General features: G+C 44.5%; 1 protein-coding gene across 1 annotated transcript; it reads right to left on the reverse strand.

The window, feature by feature from the left end:
- Positions 1 to 2,498: 2,498 nt before the first annotated feature.
- On the reverse strand, positions 2,499 to 3,848 carry LOC139435238 (uncharacterized). The gene is made up of 2 exons (XM_071205682.1): positions 3,223 to 3,848; positions 2,499 to 3,136 (listed from the first exon to the last, which is right to left on the reverse strand). The coding sequence occupies exons 1-2, from the start codon at positions 3,751 to 3,753 to the stop codon at positions 2,747 to 2,749; spliced, it is 921 nt and encodes a 306-aa protein (XP_071061783.1). The 5' UTR covers positions 3,754 to 3,848; the 3' UTR covers positions 2,499 to 2,746.
- Positions 3,849 to 19,102: the final 15,254 nt, after the last annotated feature.

Raw genomic sequence — 19,102 nt, forward strand, 5'->3', positions numbered from 1 at the left:
TAACCGACTTAATGCATAGCGGGAAGTCGGTTATATAGACATCAACAAAATAAGTGTTTAACGGTGATTTAAACTAGTTTATGCGGGGAAAAGAGTGCTCAAAATCGGATTAAACAGGCCATCCACACCTCACGACTCCCATTCAAAGTGATTGAAATGTACAGCACTCTGTACATTTCAATCACATTTCACGACCCGACCAGGGTGACTTTCTTCCCCACGAATTAGTGTCTGAAAGCTGGCTAACATTACTTTAAATGCATGGTGCACATGGCTCTATTACCCATGAATTAGTGTGTGAAAGCTGGGTAACTTTGCTGGGAATTTAAGGGAGATATGGCCCTTTCAAACAGGGAGATGTACAGGCCTTTATTACCCACGAATTAGTGTCTGAAAGCTGGCTAACATTACTTTAAATGCATGGTGCACATGGCTCTATTACCCAGCAATCAGTGTGTCAAAGCTGGGTAACTTTGCTGGGAATTTAAGGGAGATATGGCCATTTCATCCACACCTCACGACTCCCATTCAAAGTGATTGAAATGTACAGCACTCTGTACATTTCAATCACATTTCACGACCCGACCAGGGTGACTTTCTTCCCCACGAATTAGTGTCTGAAAGCTGGCTAACATTACTTTAAATGCATGGTGCACATGGCTCTATTACCCATGAATTAGTGTGTGAAAGCTGGGTAACTTTGCTGGGAATTTAAGGGAGATATGGCCCTTTCAAACAGGGAGATGTACAGGCCTTTATTACCCACGAATTAGTGTCTGAAAGCTGGCTAACATTACTTTAAATGCATGGTGCACATGGCTCTATTACCCAGCAATCAGTGTGTCAAAGCTGGGTAACTTTGCTGGGAATTTAAGGGAGATATGGCCATTTCATCCACACCTCACGACTCCCATTCAAAGTGATTGAAATGTACAGCACTCTGTACATTTCAATCACATTTCACGACCCGACCAGGGTGACTTTCTTCCCCAAGAATTAGTGTCTGAAAGCTGGCTAACATTACTTTAAATGCATGGTGCACATGGCTCTATTACCCATGAATTAGTGTGTGAAAGCTGGGTAACTTTGCTGGGAATTTAAGGGAGATATGGCCATTTCATCCACACCTCACGACTCCCATTAAAAGTGATTGAAATGTACAGCACTCTGTACATTTCAATCACATTTGACGACCTGTGTAGAGTGGCTTTCTTACCCATTAGGTACACCGACAAAGGCACCTCTTCGGGGCCGCTCCAAGACCCCCAAAACACGGACTGAGGAGCTCCAGGATCCCTCCCATGTACCTCCAGAACCTCGAGCACCTTGGGTCCCCGGGCCCCCGAACTTAAGCACTCCCCCACGGACTAAACCAAGATGATCACACCCTCAAGAATCTCGTGCCCCTGGGAATCTTAAAGGGGGTCTACTTTGCGGTGCTTTACCGTCCGCCCATCAGCACCCATAGTCGGCCTTCTTCACAGCAGCAGCACCCAACCTCCATGGAGGATGTTTCTCGTGCCCCTGGCTACACTTAAAGGGGGTCTACTTTGCGGTGCTTTACCGTCCGCCCATCAGCACCCATAGTCGGCCTTCTTCACAGCAGCAGCACCCAACCTCCATGGAGGATGTTTCTCGTGCCCCTGGCTACACTTAAAGGGGGTCTACTTTGCGGTGCTTTACCGTCCGCCCATCAGCACCCATAGTCGGCCTTCTTCACAGCAGCAGCACCCAACCTCCATGGAGGATGTTTCTCGTGCCCCTGGCTACACTTAAAGGGGGTCTACTTTGCGGTGCTTTACCGTCCGCCCATCAGCACCCATAGTCGGCCTTCTTCACAGCAGCAGCACCCAACCTCCATGGAGGATGTTTCTCGTGCCCCTGGCTACACTTAAAGGGGGTCTACTTTGCGGTGCTTTACCGTCCGCCCATCAGCACCCATAGTCGGCCTTCTTCACAGCAGCAGCACCCAACCTCCATGGAGGATCTTTCTCGTGCCCCTGGCAACACTTGAAGGGGGTGTATTTTGCGGTGCTTTATCGTCCGCCCATCAGCACCCATAGTCGGCCTTCTTCACAGCAGCAGCACCCAACCTCCAGTGGAGGATATTCTCGTGCCCCTGGCAACACTTGAAGGGGGTGTATTTTGCGGTGCTTTATCGTCCGCCCATCAGCACCCATAGTCGGCCTTCTTCACAGCACCACCTGCCCTGCTGGAGGTTCACACTTTAACTTTTTTTACCCTCTTCTACTTTACAAATCATCCCACACTTGAGCACTCCTCACTCGGACTAAACACCTCCATGCTACCACCAGAACCAGAATATCGTGCCCCTGGGGATCTTAAAGGAAAAAAACCCATAGTGGGCTTTAAAAACAGAACACTTAGTAATTTTAACAAACTTTATTTACAGTAATATTGACAGTAATAAATACATTCAAACAGGATATAACGTATTTACAAGGGGACTGATTACAACAACACACTGCATATTTACAAGTTGATCACTGGCAACATTGGGTGAAGTTGGGGCAGAGTATGGCACCCTCTCTTCACCCATGTCTGAGGGGCTGTGTTCGGCCAGTGACTGGTCCCTCTTCAGGACATGTCTTGGTAGGGAGTCTTGGTAGGGAGCCGGGCTGTGCTCCTCTCCAGAGCTGTCACTGTCGATGTCAATACCCGCAAAAGTGTCTTCATTTCCCGCTGCTGCTGCTGCTGTCGATGCCGCCGCCGCTGCTTGCAGTGACTATGTGAAGAGCAACCGAATGTCCGCAGCCTCCTTCAAAGAAGGATTATTCGCGTAAAATTTGTCCGCAGTTGCAGTGTTGTGACACATGAAATCACTCAATCTTTGGCGGTTGCCTTTGTCTTGAAACCTCTTCGCATTATCGGCGTGGACTGTGCGGAGGTCGGTGAAGTTAATGGGACCGTGGAGCCCCACATCAGCCCATGCCAACCTCAGGGAGTAGGCAAGCTTCCTGATCGGGTTCTTCCCCTCTGTGTATAGAAAGTAACGGCTCTGGGTGCAGGTCAGCGTACCCTTAATTTCCAGCCACCTCTTCATCCATCCAAATTCTTCTACGGTGAGGTACAGCTGCGCTTCCCCGAACGCGTTGGCCGTCTTGTGGTTGCTTACCTGTTATGACAGAGTTAGAGAGTGTCAATACAATGTCAATCATGCATATAACTGCCAGAATAAATGCATTGGTTAATAGCACTCACATGAACCAGGTAGCCGAAGGCAGTGCCAGTTGTATCCGCCTTTCGGACCTCGGCGTTGGTCATGTTGGAGTAGACCCCCGGACGGTGGCCGTAAATGCAGCTCCAATGAAGAGTCATATACCCATAGAGCAGGCTCCGGGTTGCGGTAGTCGGATTGCTGGCCATCACATCCAGGAGCTGAGGGATGCGAGTGGTGGTCGAAGTCAAGCATGTCATTAGGTCGTTGTGGCTCGGCAGACCTTCCATCTTGTCACGCTTCACTTGCATCTGGTGGATAAGTACTTTTCTCTTCAGGGACTTCAGGATGGCAACTACTTCCCGTTTGATTAAAATCATGTCGGTTTGGCTGAGCCTGCTCCCCTTGCACGGTGTGTCGGCCATGTACTTGAGAAAGTGTGATATATTCTTGATGTAGAAGTCGGAGGTCGTGACCTGAAGGCTTGACTTCATCAGGCTCCGGGACCAACCGCGTATCCTCTTGAGATCCCTCAAAAAGAGCCAGTCAGACAGGCGATTGAAACCGTGTGCCATGAAACTGAGGAACGACTTCACTCTGCTTAGTTTGGAGACTGTGTTTTCCTGGAGCCTCACTGGTGGGTCGATACCTGCATAATGCTCCCGGTATCCTTACAGATAATCCTCTGTGAAATATAAACAGTACTTTAATGACAACACAGGGTGTGTTACAGAAACTGCATGTGTCACATAGCCAACACACTTACCCATAATCCGTGGGAATGTGATGTCCCGCATTATATTTCCCCGGCCCCTGCCCCGGAACCAGGGGGAATTTATGGGAGGGGAGGTTGACGAGGCCTCGGTATGCATGGATGCAGGCTCTGAGGAGCTGGATGAATGGGTGTGAGAGCCAGTGGGGGACTTGCTGCAGGCGGGAATGGGAGACGTGCTGCAGGCGGGAATAGGAGACTTGCTGCAGGAGGGACCTTTCGACTTGGACAGCCTCGTTGGTGTCGACTCTGTTCGGGGTCGTTTCTTCAGAATGACCCGCTCTCGTTCCTCCCCATCGAACGCGGGCATGTCCCCGGCCCGCTGATCCATCCTCTGTCGCTTGTGCTTTATCCTCTGCTGCAACTTGCAGCGCAGGGATTTCACCTCAGCAGCATATATGTCCCGCTGAGCCCTCACTGCGTTTGCCTCCAGCCTCCATTCTTTGCAGTCCGGGTTGTCACATTCATTCACCGGGGACAAGGGTGGAGGTTGTGACAGTATATCGTCATCTGCCACCGTGTCAACAGCCCAAGCGGTAATCATTTCTATGGTGGGGTTTGTCATTCGGAGTTCATAAAGCTCCTTCTTGGCCACTGTCATTTTCATTTTATTTTGAACCACATGTAGTTCCTCCCGGGCCAGCTCAACATGGTCTCTGGCCAAGTGGCGATCCAGCCTTGTGCCGCGGTACTCGCATCCCAGAATGGTACAGGGATGGAGCCTAATGTTGGTCCGTCCGTTGGCCAACAACATCAGAATTTTTCTTTCATCCAAGTTACGCACACCATGGCGCCTCTGCAGGTGCTTGCTCAGGGCACGGTAGGAACTATTACAGATCGGACAACGGACCGCCATCCAACCTGTATTCTTGAGCATTTCGGTACCGGGAAATGTCACCAGAATCGTGGGTAAAAAAGAAGGAAGCGTGAAAAGACTCACGAAAGGTGCACTCAGCTTATCTTCAAATCGGTGTTTGTTTTCATTTGCATCATGGTGCGGTGTCCCATTTAGGCACTCGTTAGGCGGGCAGAGATCCCTGTAATCTCCCCTCACGTTCCTCCAGAGTCTGGTTCTCCCAAAGGATACCCGACAGTTTCGGGTACGACAACGTGGGGATAACAGTATCCTCCGGGGAGGCATTGAACCCCTCTCACCTGCCCCCAGAGGAGGCAGGGGAGTCAGGTACCCAGAGGGCGCACGGTGGACGGCCAGGGCGAGGCCGCCACACCGCGCTGGAGTCAGGGTCCCGGTGAGGCGCAGGACGGAGCACCCGGCAGTAGCCTCCAGCAGACCCCCGCGCGGTTCCCTCGTCCCTCGGAAGAGGTGGAGAGGCGGAGGGGTGGGTGTTTTCATCTGCTGGCGGGTTGCCGGGGAGAACGCCCTTAACGTTTTGTGAGAACCATGAGTGGGGGTCATACAGGCAACCATGTTAGCCGAAAATAGTGTCTCGTTATTCCGTGAAAACTGCCCTTGAATTCCTCCAGAGACCAGTTTCACAACTTAAAGTTGTGTGAGAACCATGATTGGGGGTCATCCAGACAACCATTTTAGCCGAAGATAGTGTCTCGTTATTCCGTGACAACTCCCATTGCATTTCTCCAGGGTGGGAAAAAGTTTAAGTCAACTTTTGGAAGAACCAGAGAAAAGGGTGAAAATGGATATATTGTATCCGAAAATAGTGTTCCAAAAGGCGGGTAGAGTCCCCTGGCAACTCCCCCTACCTTTCTCCAGAGTCGGAAAAAGTCTAAGTTAACTTTTTGGAAGAACCAGAAAAAGGGGTGAAAATGGATCAAATGTATCCCAAAATAGTGCCTCTTGAGGCGGATAGAGTACCCTGACAACTCCCCTTGCATTCCTCCAGAGACCAGTTCAAAAACTTTAACTTTTGTGAGAACCATGATTTGGGGTCCTCCAGGCAACAATTTGATCCGATCCAAAGTGCTTATGAGGTGGATACATTCCTCCATGATTTCCCCATCATGTGAAAATAGCTCGTTTTTTTCTAAGTGCTCTCAAAAACCGGGTTTCCGATTTCGTGCAGATGGTAGCTTGGAAAAGATGAATGAATTTTTTGGACGGAGGAGAGGAGGTCTCATTTCCCCTCTCCGTTGTAAATTGCAACGGGGGAGTGCAAAAGTCTCCGGGGCTTCGTCCCGAAGAGCCGAAGACTTGACCCCCTCCCCCGTTGGCACTTAGCCGTTTTTCGAGAATTTTTAAAAACTTCATTTTTGATTATTTTAACATATAATTGACCGTTTTCTTTACTTTTTTTTGCTTTCCACGGGTGGAGGCGCATGACAGGCCGCATATGAGCTTCCAAATTCGGCCTGAAACCTCCGGGAATTATGGGATAAGCTCCATATACTGACGACTCCCATCAAAAGTGATTGAAATGTACAGGAATCTGTCCATTTCAATCACATTCGACGACCCCATTAAAAATGCATGAAATGTACAGGAATCTGTCCATTTCAATCACATTTGACGACCCCATTAAAAGTGATTGAAATGTACAGGAATCTGTCCATTTCAATCACATTTGACGACGCATGCAGGGTGACTTTCTTCCCCAGGAATTAGTGTCTGAAAGCTGGGTAAGATTACTTTAAATACTGTGTGCACATGGCTTTATTACCCATGAAATAGTGTGTGAAAGCTGGGTAAGTTTGATGTGAATTTAAGGAAGATATAGCCCTTTCAAACACACCTCACGACTCCCATCAAAAGTGATTGAAATGTACAGGACTCTGTCCATTTCAATCACATTTGACGACCTGTGTAGAGTGGCTTTCTTACCCATTAGGTACACCGACAAAGGCACCTCTTCGGGGCCGCTCCAAGACCCCCAAAACACGGACTGAGGAGCTCCAGGATCCCTCCCATGTACCTCCAGAACCTCGAGCACCTTGGGTCCCCGGGCCCCCGAACTTAAGCACTCCCCCACGGACTAAACCAAGATGATCACACCCTCAAGAATCTCGTGCCCCTGGCAACACTTAAAGGGGGTCTACTTTGCGGTGCTTTACCGTCCGCCCATCGGCACCCATAGTCGGACTTATTCACAGCAGCAGCACCCAACCTCCAGTGGAGGATTTTTCTCGTGCCCCTGGCAACACTTAAAGGGGGTCTACTTTGCGGTGCTTTACCGTCCGCCCATCGGCACCCATAGTCGGACTTATTCACAGCAGCAGCACCCAACCTCCAGTGGAGGATGTTATCGTGCCCCTGGCAACACTGGTAAACACTGGTAACATCTGTCTAGCCGCTGGCAGGAACTTGACATCGGAAGTTGAAATCGCATTTCCATTGAGCGGACACGTGTACATGTGAAGGGCAAGTCCCACGATACCTCCGTCCATAAGGCTGACATTTGCCTTACAAGCGGACAGCGTGAGATGTCCTCTGCATCACCCGATGGGGTCCAGAGAACCTGGGTCTCAGCCACTTGGGTCTGATTGCTTTCAGCCAGACGAACTCCGCAGTGTTCGCTTTGTGTTTCTCGGGTCCCCCTTTTGCCTCTGCAACCTGGGTGGAAAAATCTGCCACCAATCCCTTAAGTTGCTGGAAGTATGGTTTCAAACTCAGAACCTCTATTTCCTTTCCTACACTTAGGGCCCCTGGGCCTGGGAACTGGTGACCATGAGTGAGCTCAAATGGAGAGAAACCTGTCCCTTTGTTAATGGAGCTCCTGATTGACATAAGAGCTAGAGGCAAAGCGTCTAACCATTTCATGCCTGTCTCCTCACATGCTTTGCTGAGTTTTTGTTTTAAGTTCTGGTTCATCCTTTCCACTTTTCCCTGAGACTGTGGATGATAAACTGCTCCAAAACTGTGTCTTAGTCCTAGGGACTCTTCTACTGTGCGTAGGTCATGGTTCTTGAAATGGCTACCATTGTCTGACCTCACTTTCCTAGGAAATCCATGTAATGGAATGTAATGCGTGACTAGGAATTTGATCACTGAGTCTGCATCTTCTCTTCTGCAAGGGATAGCTTCTGGCCAACCTGTGTATCCATCTACTACTACTAACAAATATCTGAATCCTCTTACTTGGTCAATCATGTCAGTGTAGTCAATGATGATTTCTTCTCCTGCCATCTTAGGTAAATGAAACTTTCCCTGGTGTGGTTTCACAGTGGCTCTGATGTTATGGGTTAAACAAATTACACACTCTTCTAGGTGATTTGCTATCATGTCTGGTAGGTATGGGTGCCACCAGTGAGTCAGGTGTCTGCTCATCTGAGTTTTACCACAATGCGTTGGGCCGTGTGCTTCTTTAAGCATGGATCTTATCCACTCTGGGGGTATAACTGGTCTCCCATCTGGGGAGTACCATATCCCATCTTTGTTGGTAGCTCCCCTGTTTGACCATAGTTTTTTGTCTTGAGGAGACCCCGCTTCTTGAGCTTCTTTAAGCATCTCGTCTGTTATTGCGGGCAGCAAGTCAGCAGATTTTAAGACAAGCATTTGATACCATGGTGTATATCCTGCCTTCTCTTTAGCTGCTTTGTCTGCTGCATTTTTACCCCAAGCCAAGTAGTTATTTTCTGTGTTGTGACCTTTACACTTAAGTAAAGATAACTTGTTGGGCAACATTACTGCTTCTGCAAGCCTTTTGATCTCTTTCTCATGTTTGATGGGGGTATTTGTGGACGTTACAAATCCTGCTCTCAACCATTGTCGCATTTCCACGTGAATTACGCCGTGGACATATGCTGAATCAGTGTAGATGTTTACATCCTTTCCTTTTGATAGCTCTAATGCTGCAATGACTCCCATTACTTCTGCCAACTGTGCTGATACTTTCCCTGTTACTTCCCCAGCTGATACTTCCTCAAAGTTTCCCTCAGGTTTTTGTTTTACCACGGCATAGGCTGCTTGGAGGCCGTTTTGGGGGTGTCTAAAACAACAGCCGTCTGTGAACAGGTTTTCTGCCTGTGGGATGGGCTCGTCTCTGAGATCTATTCTTAGCTTCACATCTTGGATGATCCTTTCCTCACACCTATGGGGCTCTCCGCTACCTATGGTGTCTGCGCTGTTAACTCCTTCGTGTGTGTATGTGATGTGTGCCTTTGTCAGAGTTTTCTCCAGCCTTGTTTCTCTCGTTGAAGTCATTGTGAATGCACTTGAGTTCACAAAAGAGACAATGCTGTGTGTTGTCAGTACTGTCAAAGGATGGCTCATCACAATGTGTGAAATCTTGTTTAAGATACGTGCTGTACCTGCCACATGTCTCATGCAGGGAGGTTCTCTGTTCTCCACTCTGTCCAGTGTAACACTGACATACATCAATATTGTCCTACAACCCCCCTTTTTCTGAAAAAGAATCCCATTTACTGTGTTTTCATTTTCAGAAACATCAAGAAAGAATGGTAATGCATAAGATGCAGAGGCGAGAGCCGTGACTTGAGACATGGATTGTTTGAGAGAAATGAACGCAGCTTCTGCCGCTTGTGTCCAGTCTAGTGTGGCAGTGAGATTGCGCATGCCTTTCTCATTGATGAGTTTTCTGAGTTCAGCTGTTTTCAGGTTATACTCTGGGATGTAGTGTCTGCTGTAGCCTGTGAGACCCAAAAAAGACAACATGTCTTTGACTGTTTTGGGTTTCGGGTGGTTCAAAATGTGTTCCTGATGCGCTGCCGACATGCCCGTGCCTGCTGGGGAAATCACTCTGCCCAAAAATGTCACCTCTTTACGGGTGCATTGTAGCTTTTTCTTGGAGACTTTGAACCCTGATATGTGGAGGCGCACCAGCAGGTTTCTGGTGGCCTCCAAACAAGAGGCTGCAGAAGGTGCTGCGATGAGAAGGTCGTCTACATACTGTATTAATACTACCCCCACTGGCAATGTAACGCCCTCTAGCTGTTCCCTGAGTACTTTGTTAAATATTCCTGGAGACAAACTGAAGCCTTATGGTACAGATGTAGCGCTTCGTTTCAGACGCCGACCCGTGCGGGTCCGTGATCGGCACGGGGTGGGCCCCTGCTGAAAAGAAAAACCCCCCGCAGGACTTGAAACGCCCCCTTGATAAATACATTTAATTATAATCAAACCAGCTGCAATGGATCATGGATCCACCAGGAGGAGCCGTGAAAAGCTGCCACACTGAAACTCATGTGAAATAAACAGCTGATCTACAGGTATCTGATATAGCGGATATTTGTTAAGATCCATATATGTCACGGATAGGATCATATTCTGTGCTAAGTAAGAGACATGTAATCATTTACTAAACATCACCATGTTTTTATTTAACAAAATAATGTTTAATTCACGTTGGCGTAAGTACAAAACCATCGCTATGTTTTTAGATCAGGAAATGCATCCAGGGTCAAACAAACGATTTTCGATCGTCATCCTCGCGATCATTTAATGTATCATATGTTCGCGAGTTGAAATGAATGCACTAAATTTAATCCACGTGAGTTTACAACAACAACAATAATCGCTTTGTTTTTATATCACATCCGACCGGAGGAAAATGCAGCGGCTCTCACTACCGATCATCCTAATCCCACGGGCAAACAATAATATGTACAGTGTTAATAGTTTACTGTATTATTAGTGTCTAATATTACTGCTATAATAATCACACATTGAGTTGTTGAAATCAGACCGTCGTTTTTTTTAAACGCTCTGAATGAAACGGCAGCTCTCAGGTGATCAGCTGTGTGTTTACACAATAAAATATGCATAGTAATTTAATACCTTCCAACACACATTGTAAGAACAGTTCTGTTTCATATGAGTGTTGAGAGCTGTATCCACAAATCTACTAATTTTGCCCTCAGTGCACCAGATTGATGCATTTAACTTCAATTTAAATAAAAACATCTTCTGTTGTAACAACAATAACATTATAAATAGTAACATAGCATGGTATTTCACATTTACTGTAGCTTTGAGTGTTACTGGCCTGAGATTTTTTTATTACATGAATGAAGGTGACTGAGGCTTTTTAATATAGACTTTTCAGTGTCCCACATTTTGCACAGAACTGTCCCACATTAGGAAAACAGATTGTCTGAGACAACTTGGCACTAAGAGTACTAATATGTCTACCATTTATTTTATGAGTTTAATATCTGCATGTTCTCTTTTGGTTTGATTAGGACACATCCTGGGGATTTCAGAATGTTACTGGATTTTGATTTATTGTATCGGCTTCATGTCGCAATATATTCCCGAAGTTTGAAATGCAAAAATGTTCCACATTAGGGCAATTCACCCTACATTTAATCATTTTGTTTATTTTTAACGAAATAAATGTGGTTTAATCCATCATGAAATTAATGTAGGCTATTTACTTAGTACATATCTGACATTAACGATTAACACACTGTTCATACTGCTCACAGGCTGATATCTAGTGTATTCATACCCCTCACTGTTTATTCATCATTCAATCCATTATATATTTTATTCTGTAGATTGTGAACATTACTTTTCACTTTACTGCTTGTTGCACCTGGTTAGAAGCTAAACTGCATTTCGTTGTCTCAGTACCTGTAATCTGTGCAATAACAATAAAGTTGAATCTAATCTTGAGCAGGAACTAATGTAGGCTATTTACTTAGTACTAGGGGTGTAACGGTTCACAAACATTTCGGTTCGGTACGTACCTCGGTTTTTAGGTCACGGTTCGGTTCGGTACGTTTTCGGTACAGCAGAAAAAATTATCACAAAACATAACATATTTTTTTTTAATTATTATTAAACTGTGAATAATGTATTCACTCAAATAAATACAAAATATAATAAAATAAACATTAAGGTGCAGCATTTCGATGAACTGAAATAATCTGTATTTGAACTTTACTGTACTAGTACTCACAAAACATAAAATATTAGTTTTGGGTTTTTAATTATTATTAAACTATGAATATTCACTAAAATAAACATTAAGGTGCAGCTTTTCGATGAACTGAAATAATCTGTATTTGTACTGTACTGTACTAGTACCTAAGCAGCCAGTTTGACATTAGGACTTGCTTGTCATTGTATTTTCATGTTGTTTTAAAGAAAGATGAACTTGTCCACATGGCTGCTGAAAGGGCAGATCAGCTGGCACTAACAATGTCTCCTGCTGTGGAGAACACCTCTCGCTAGGGACAGAGGTAGCAGACACAGCCAGGTAGCGCTTTGCTAACATGGCAACATAAGGATATTTGCCGTTTGTAATAGCTTTGGCTCGGTTTGAACTTTTTGCGAGTGGTGGAGGCTTAAATGCTAGCGGGAGTTTGCACTTCAGCCTTTTTTCTTTTGGTACCGGTGATATTCACGTTTGGGTGATGCCTTTTCAAATGAGTGTGCAAGTTTGATGTATTGCCAGCCGCGTAACCAATGTTAGTTGAACAATGCCGACAAACAGCTTTGGTTCGGTCCACCTGTCTTTGTCCGTCATCCTTGTACGTAACTGCAAAACCATGTTCCCAAACCGGAGACTTCAATGATGCTGGAGGATTTTCGAGCTCAACTTTATCTGCGTTCACCATTTCGACAGTTCCACAAATTACTGACTACATTTGAACGCATCCCTCTGACCAGCTCGTCCAATGAAATGACTTGCTCGCTCTATGATGCGTTGAACACAATGGGAGCAAATTACTCTGAATGCTGCGACGCAGCACCCGAGATTACTTTCAAGAAGTTGTTCACGTTCTCAATTTGTTTACGTTTAACGTTATATTCGTTCGGTACACACGTGTACCGAACCGAAGGGCCCGTACCGAATAATTTCGGTACGGGTACGTGTACCGTTACACCCCTACTTAGTACATATCTGACATTAACGATTAAACATATTTGTGCATTCGTTATGAATGCAAACCGAGTCATTTCGTTTATTTTTAACGAAATAAATGTGATTTAATCCACATAATTTACTGTTTTAATTGTTTACTGTACAGTAGTATTGTTTAACTTGAAGGTGCCTGATGTGAACATTTCCAGAATGTATTGTCTTCACTTTTTAAATGCCTCTGTGATGTACTGCAGACCATACCGTTCACCAGCCCCAACCCCCCCATGTTTCCTATGTATGTTGGGGACCCTTTGTTTAAAACTAATTGGCCATCAGAATGTGTGGAGTCACATTCCACAGCTCTCCCCCCTCCTGTGATCCCCCGCACACAGAGAGACACAGGGAGATCGAGCGGAAATAATGATATTGCAAGTTAGAAACGTAAAATGCATTTTGACAGACACTTGGGGGAAATATGCTGCATTTTGAATGTCCGATAGTCCACCATTAACACCTTAGTCCGTCTCATCTCATCAACGAAAACTAAATATACATGACATACTTTGTTTTAGTAGATTTCGCATGAGAGCAAAAGGAGAATATCCGTGTGTAAGAGTGAAAATGTATGTATGTAAAATGAGAATATATGTGTGTAAGAGTGAAAATATGCTGCATTTTGAATGTCCGATAGTCCACAATTTCCACCGGAAATATCAAACATTTAATAAAAGTGAAAAACAATGAACAAGACTTAACGTATTCATCATAATTAATTATATTTATTTCGTTTGGATGTAGGTGATCTTCTACTATATGAAAATGTTGGACCCAAAATCACAAAAAAAACGTAAAAACATGATGAAAATGATATTATTTATTATTTAACACAAACATACACAACTAAACCATTTAAAAGCTGGAAATATATACATGGGATGTCACTATGATAATGTGAAAGTTTGATTGAGGTAGCATGGGATTTCATTCTGATAAGGCAAAAGTGTTATTATAAAACAAATATATATATATATATATATACACACATTATGTTCAGAGTTCTCTTCATCATAGTTAAGTCTTCAAAACTCTAAATCTATCTAACTATATCTAAATTCTCAATGTTTGTCTGTCACTTTACTTCAATCGTAGTCTCCCGCAGCCTCTCTTCGTCTCCCGCCGCCTGTCTTCGTATATCTTCGTCTCTCTCCATTTCCCGCCGTCTCTCTTCGGTTCCCGCCGTCCCTCTTCGTCTCTTTTCGTCTCGTTTCGTATCACTCCGTTTACCTGATTACCTCACCCCCTCCCTGGTAAATACATCCTGTTGAGCAGAATCTACAGTTTCCAGTATTTTCCGTTTCGTCGAAAAAAATAATAAAATACGGCGAAGATATTAAAATATGTGCTTCCATTATTCATACTTCTGAAATATATCTGTATTAACTTTATATCATCGTATGTCCGTGTTTATTGGGTATTTTTGCATGAAACAAAGACTGGCATATAGTTTCAAGCCAGTACTTTCGACAGAAACACACGGCAATGTTGTCCGGACTGTTGTTTTTATGCGGCACCGGCTTGAACAGGTCATGTGATCTGATCACGCCGGCGTGACGGTCGACTCCAAAGGGTTAATATTAAATACATATAAGTATTTTTACAACTTGTATTTAGAAATACTCTGTTGTAATTATTGATGCATACATGTGTTTATCCATTCAATGTGGCATCTGCTATAATGGGGTTAATGTATGATATTACTTAATAATACAATACATTATAATATATGATATGATAATTACATTTGAGTTTTATTCATTTCTTATTTCATAGTTTCTCATTATTATTATTTGTATCGCTCATCTTATTTTTGATTTTATTAATCTGTGTGAATCTGTGCTGTCCTGTTTTTCACTCTCACCCTGTTGCTGTTTGAACTACTGAATTTCCCCACGGGATTAATAAAGGTCCATCTTATCTTATTTTAATGTATAAGTTGATTTACTTCAATCTACTGTACAATATTACAAGAAATATACTGCATAAAGCAAACTATATACTTTATTTGATCTAAAATATTGATGTTTCTACAACACCCATTGTGTATTTTGTGAATGAAGCGCCATCTCATGGTTAAATCCTGTAATTGAACAAATGGGGAAATTGGGCAACGCCCTCTAGCAATTTGGCAACACCCCCAGCCACTGGCATCCGCTGGGCTTTTGACTGGGACACACCCATTTGAGTCTGATCTGGAGTGCTACATCTGTAGTCTTGTGTATTGTAGTTTCTCCCCTCCTATTGTAAAAGAAAAAATAGGTCTCATACTCTCTGCCAGAGGTATGCAGAAGAAAGCGTTGGCTAGGTCAATACAGGTGAACCATATATGTTCAGGTGAGATATTACAGATAGCCGTGTAGGGGTTAGGAAGTGGTATCAGAGCTGTAGTCGTAATAGCATTAACAGTTCTCAAATCATGAGCCATTCTGTACTCCCCGCTAGATTTTGATACAGGAAGTATGGGAGTATTCCAAACGCTTTGTGAGGGTTCTAACACCCCTGCTCTCTTCAGTCCCTCAACTGCCTTGTCAACACCCCCTTTTGCCTGTGGTTTGATCGGGTATTGTGACCGGTTCACAGGCACAGAGCTGCTCACCTCAAATGTTACTGGTGTGGCTTTTAAGCAGAAACCTACATCATGAGAGTGCGACGCCCACAGGTCAGACGGGAGATCACGCAACATGTCAACTGTATATGCATGGTCAGTTTTTTCCCTACCATGATGTCTATCTACTTCGTGTCTCTCCATGTGGATGCATTCTTGTGTGCAGATTTTAAGACGATAAGCTCTGTGTGAGGGAGAGTATGTCAGTGCCGCGATCTGCGTAGGTTCCCAATCTTCGACTTCTAGCAGCGTCTTTACCATGGGACCAAGTTCTTTAGCTTCATAACCCTTCCTGATAGCTAATGAAATGTGTGGTGTGGACTCAGCAGACAAACGGTACCAATACAGTTGTTCATCAGAGAGCTCAACCGACGCAGCCAAACCCGCCTGTCCCACAAAGAGATTTGTCGTGGTAACGTCCCAAACGGCCATAGACACCTCATTATCATACTCATATTCATAACTTTGGTCGTCTCTTCTATCATAATTTAGCGTCAGGTGGGGGGGGTCTGGAGGGGGGCCATAAGGCCTGAGGAGGTTAATCCATGGCTTCCATTGTTGAAAAATGGAATATAGTCCAGGTGTGTTGTCCCGAGGTCGGTCCAACAGTCCCCAGACTATAGTGGCATGTTGGGTTGCTTCTGCCTCAGTGGACTGGGCCAACATCATCTGAGAACCTGATTTTATGGTAGATAACGAACAATTGATGCTTGTGCCATTTGGGAATGATATTATCAGTGCATCCGGGGAACAGAGGATGGAGGCATTCACTTTGATCAGAATATCCCTACCCATGAGGTTAGCCGGGCTTTTAGGTGCAAGAATATACTGGTGTAAGAATGTCTGTCCTGCTATCTTGGTGGATAACAGCGTGGAAAGCGGTATTTTTTCTATTTTTCCCGAAAACCCTATGACTGAGACTGTTGTAGATGAAAGGGACGCCTTGAAGACGGGAGAATTGATGGTGGAATATCTTGCTCCTGAATCAACCAGGAATGGTAGCTTTGAGTCTTTAACAGTCATAGTAATGTATGGATCCCGTACATCCAGAGTTCCCTGGGCGTCTTCATTCTTCGTAGTACTCCCCATCATACAGGACAAACTGGCCATAGGGGGCGGCCATAGCATTAGGGGCAATGTGACCCTGGTTCGGTTGTTGCGACAATGGGACAGCCTCCTGGGGTGTCTGGATATATGGTCTCTCTGATCCGTTCCCCCTTCCGTACCCTCTCTGTCCCCCTCTAGCCCGCCCCCTTCCTGGTGGGGCTTTATGTGGGCACTGTTTGAACCAGTGATCTGGCTGTCCGCAAATGAAACACACCTTCTGGTATAAATCCAATCCAGGAGTCATTCCAAAGCCACCTCGACCTCTGACCCCGCTTCTGAACCCACCCCTCTGTTGCCAAGAACTATTATCGTAGCCAAATTGGGGCTGACTATAGGGCGGACCCTGGTTGGAAAGGCCCCCTTGTGGGTTTTGCTGCCCCTGTGGCTGCACGGCCGGCGCTACTGGGTGAACAATCAACTGTTTGGCATTCTTTTTGTCATTCTGAACTGTTTTCCAGGCTATTTCCAGCTGCGTTCGCAGTAACTGCACCCTCAACTCCTCTTCCTCAGTTTTACTCTCTGTATGTTGTTTGTTAAATCTACTCAAATGATGGGCTAAATGACGTTCAATCAATCAATCAATCAATGTTTATTTATATAGCCCAATATCACAAATGTTACATTTGTCTCAGTGGTCTTCACAGTGTGTACAGAATATCAGTATGACAATACGACACCCTCTGTCCTTAGACCCTCATATCGTACAAGGAAAAACTTCCAAAGAAAACCCAGTTTAAAGGGAAAAATGGGAGAAACCTCAGGGAGAGCAACAGAGGAGGGATCCCTCTCCCAGGACGGACAGACGTGCAATAGATGCCGTGTGTAAATTGAAAAGATAATACATTTGCAACATAGGTAGTCCAAATGTTTGGAAATGCATGTGTGTATAATAGGAAGATGAATCCACGAGGATATCCATCCAGGACCTATGATCCAGGACCACAGCCACGACTCAAGATCCAGCGCTCGCGATCCAGGACACAGGACCGCAGGATCATCCATGACTCCGGATCCCAGCGTATATAGACACCAAAAAGAAAGACATTTGGGGAAGCTGGGTTAATCGGAACATGAGTGTACACAGGTATAGACAGAGAGAAGGAAGAAGTAAGATGTCCCCCGACAAACTAAGCCTATATCAGCAAAACTAGGGGCTGAATCTAATCAGCCCTAACTATAAGCTTTATCAAAAAGGAAGGTCTTAAGCGCACTCTTAAAAACGGATAGGGTGTCTGCCGCCCGAACACAAACTGGAAGCTGATTCCACAAATGTGGAGCTTGATAAGAAAAGGCTCTGGCTCCCATTGCACTTTTAGAGACTCTAGGAACAACCAACAACCCTGCATTCTTGGAACGCAATGCCCTAGTAGGACAGTAGGGTATAATGAGTTCTTTAAGGTAAGATGGCGCCTGCCCATTAAGGGCTTTGTAGGCGAGAAGAAGAATTTTAAATTCTATCCTGTGTTCTATAGGGAGCCAGTGTAAGGCAGCCAGAACAGGAGTAATGTGGTCCCTTTTCCTAACTCTGGTTAGTACACGAGCCGCAGCATTTTGAATCAGCTGAAGCGACTTGATTGACTTCCTGATAATAAAGAGTTACAATAATCCAGCCTAGAAGTAACAAATGCATGGACTAGTTTCTCTGCATCGTTTTGAGGCAAGACATGCCTGATTTTTGCAATGTTACGTAGATGGAAGTAGGCGGTCCTTGAAATTGATTTTATGTGGGCGTTAAAGGATAAATCCTGATCAAATATAACACCAAGATTCCTTACAGTCTCACTGGAGGCCAAATTAATGCGATCCATAGTTAGTATGTCTTTAGATCATTTGTTTCGTAGATTCTTCGGGCCAAGTACAATAACTTCAGTTTTGGTCGTGTTTAACATCAAAAAGTTTAAGGTCATCCACGTTTTTAAGTCCTTAAGGCAGTCTTGAATTTTATTTAGATGATTAATTTCATCAGGCTTGATTGATAAATATAGTTGAGTATCATCCGCATAAGAATGAAAGTTTACAGAACGGAATCATATATAATGTGAACAAAATAAACTAAGTGCTCTAGTCTTTGCAATAGGATATCATCGTCGATAGTATCAAATGCAGCACTAAGATCGAGCAAAACAAGAATAGGGACAAGTCCCTTGTCTGAGGCTATTAGAATATCATTTGTGACTTTAACCAGAGCTGTCTCTGTGCTATGATGTGTTCTAAAGCCAGACTGAAAATCTTCAAATAAATCATTGTTTTTTAAGTAATCACACAACTGTTTTGCGACCGCTTTCTCAAGAATTTTTGAGAGGAACGGAAGATTAGAAATAGGTCTATAGTTGGCTAAAACCTCTGGATCGAGGTTGTGCTTTTTAAGAAGCGGTTTTATCACTGCTACTTTGAATGATTGTGGAACATAGCCTGATAATAAAGACATATTCATAATATTTAATAAAGAAGTGCTAATTAATGGAAAAACTTCCTTCAACAGCTTAGTTGGAATTGGGTCTAACATGCACGTTGATGGTTTAGAAGAGAGAATCATTGAATGTAATTGTTCAAGGTTAATGGCTGAAAAGCATTGTAGTTTACTATCTAGTGTAATATTAGAACTTACGATTCCGGGAGCTGTTGATAACACTATACTG

Source organism: Pseudochaenichthys georgianus, chromosome 15, assembly GCF_902827115.2.
Source record: "Pseudochaenichthys georgianus chromosome 15, fPseGeo1.2, whole genome shotgun sequence".
Taxonomy (NCBI): Eukaryota; Metazoa; Chordata; class Actinopteri; order Perciformes; family Channichthyidae; genus Pseudochaenichthys; species Pseudochaenichthys georgianus.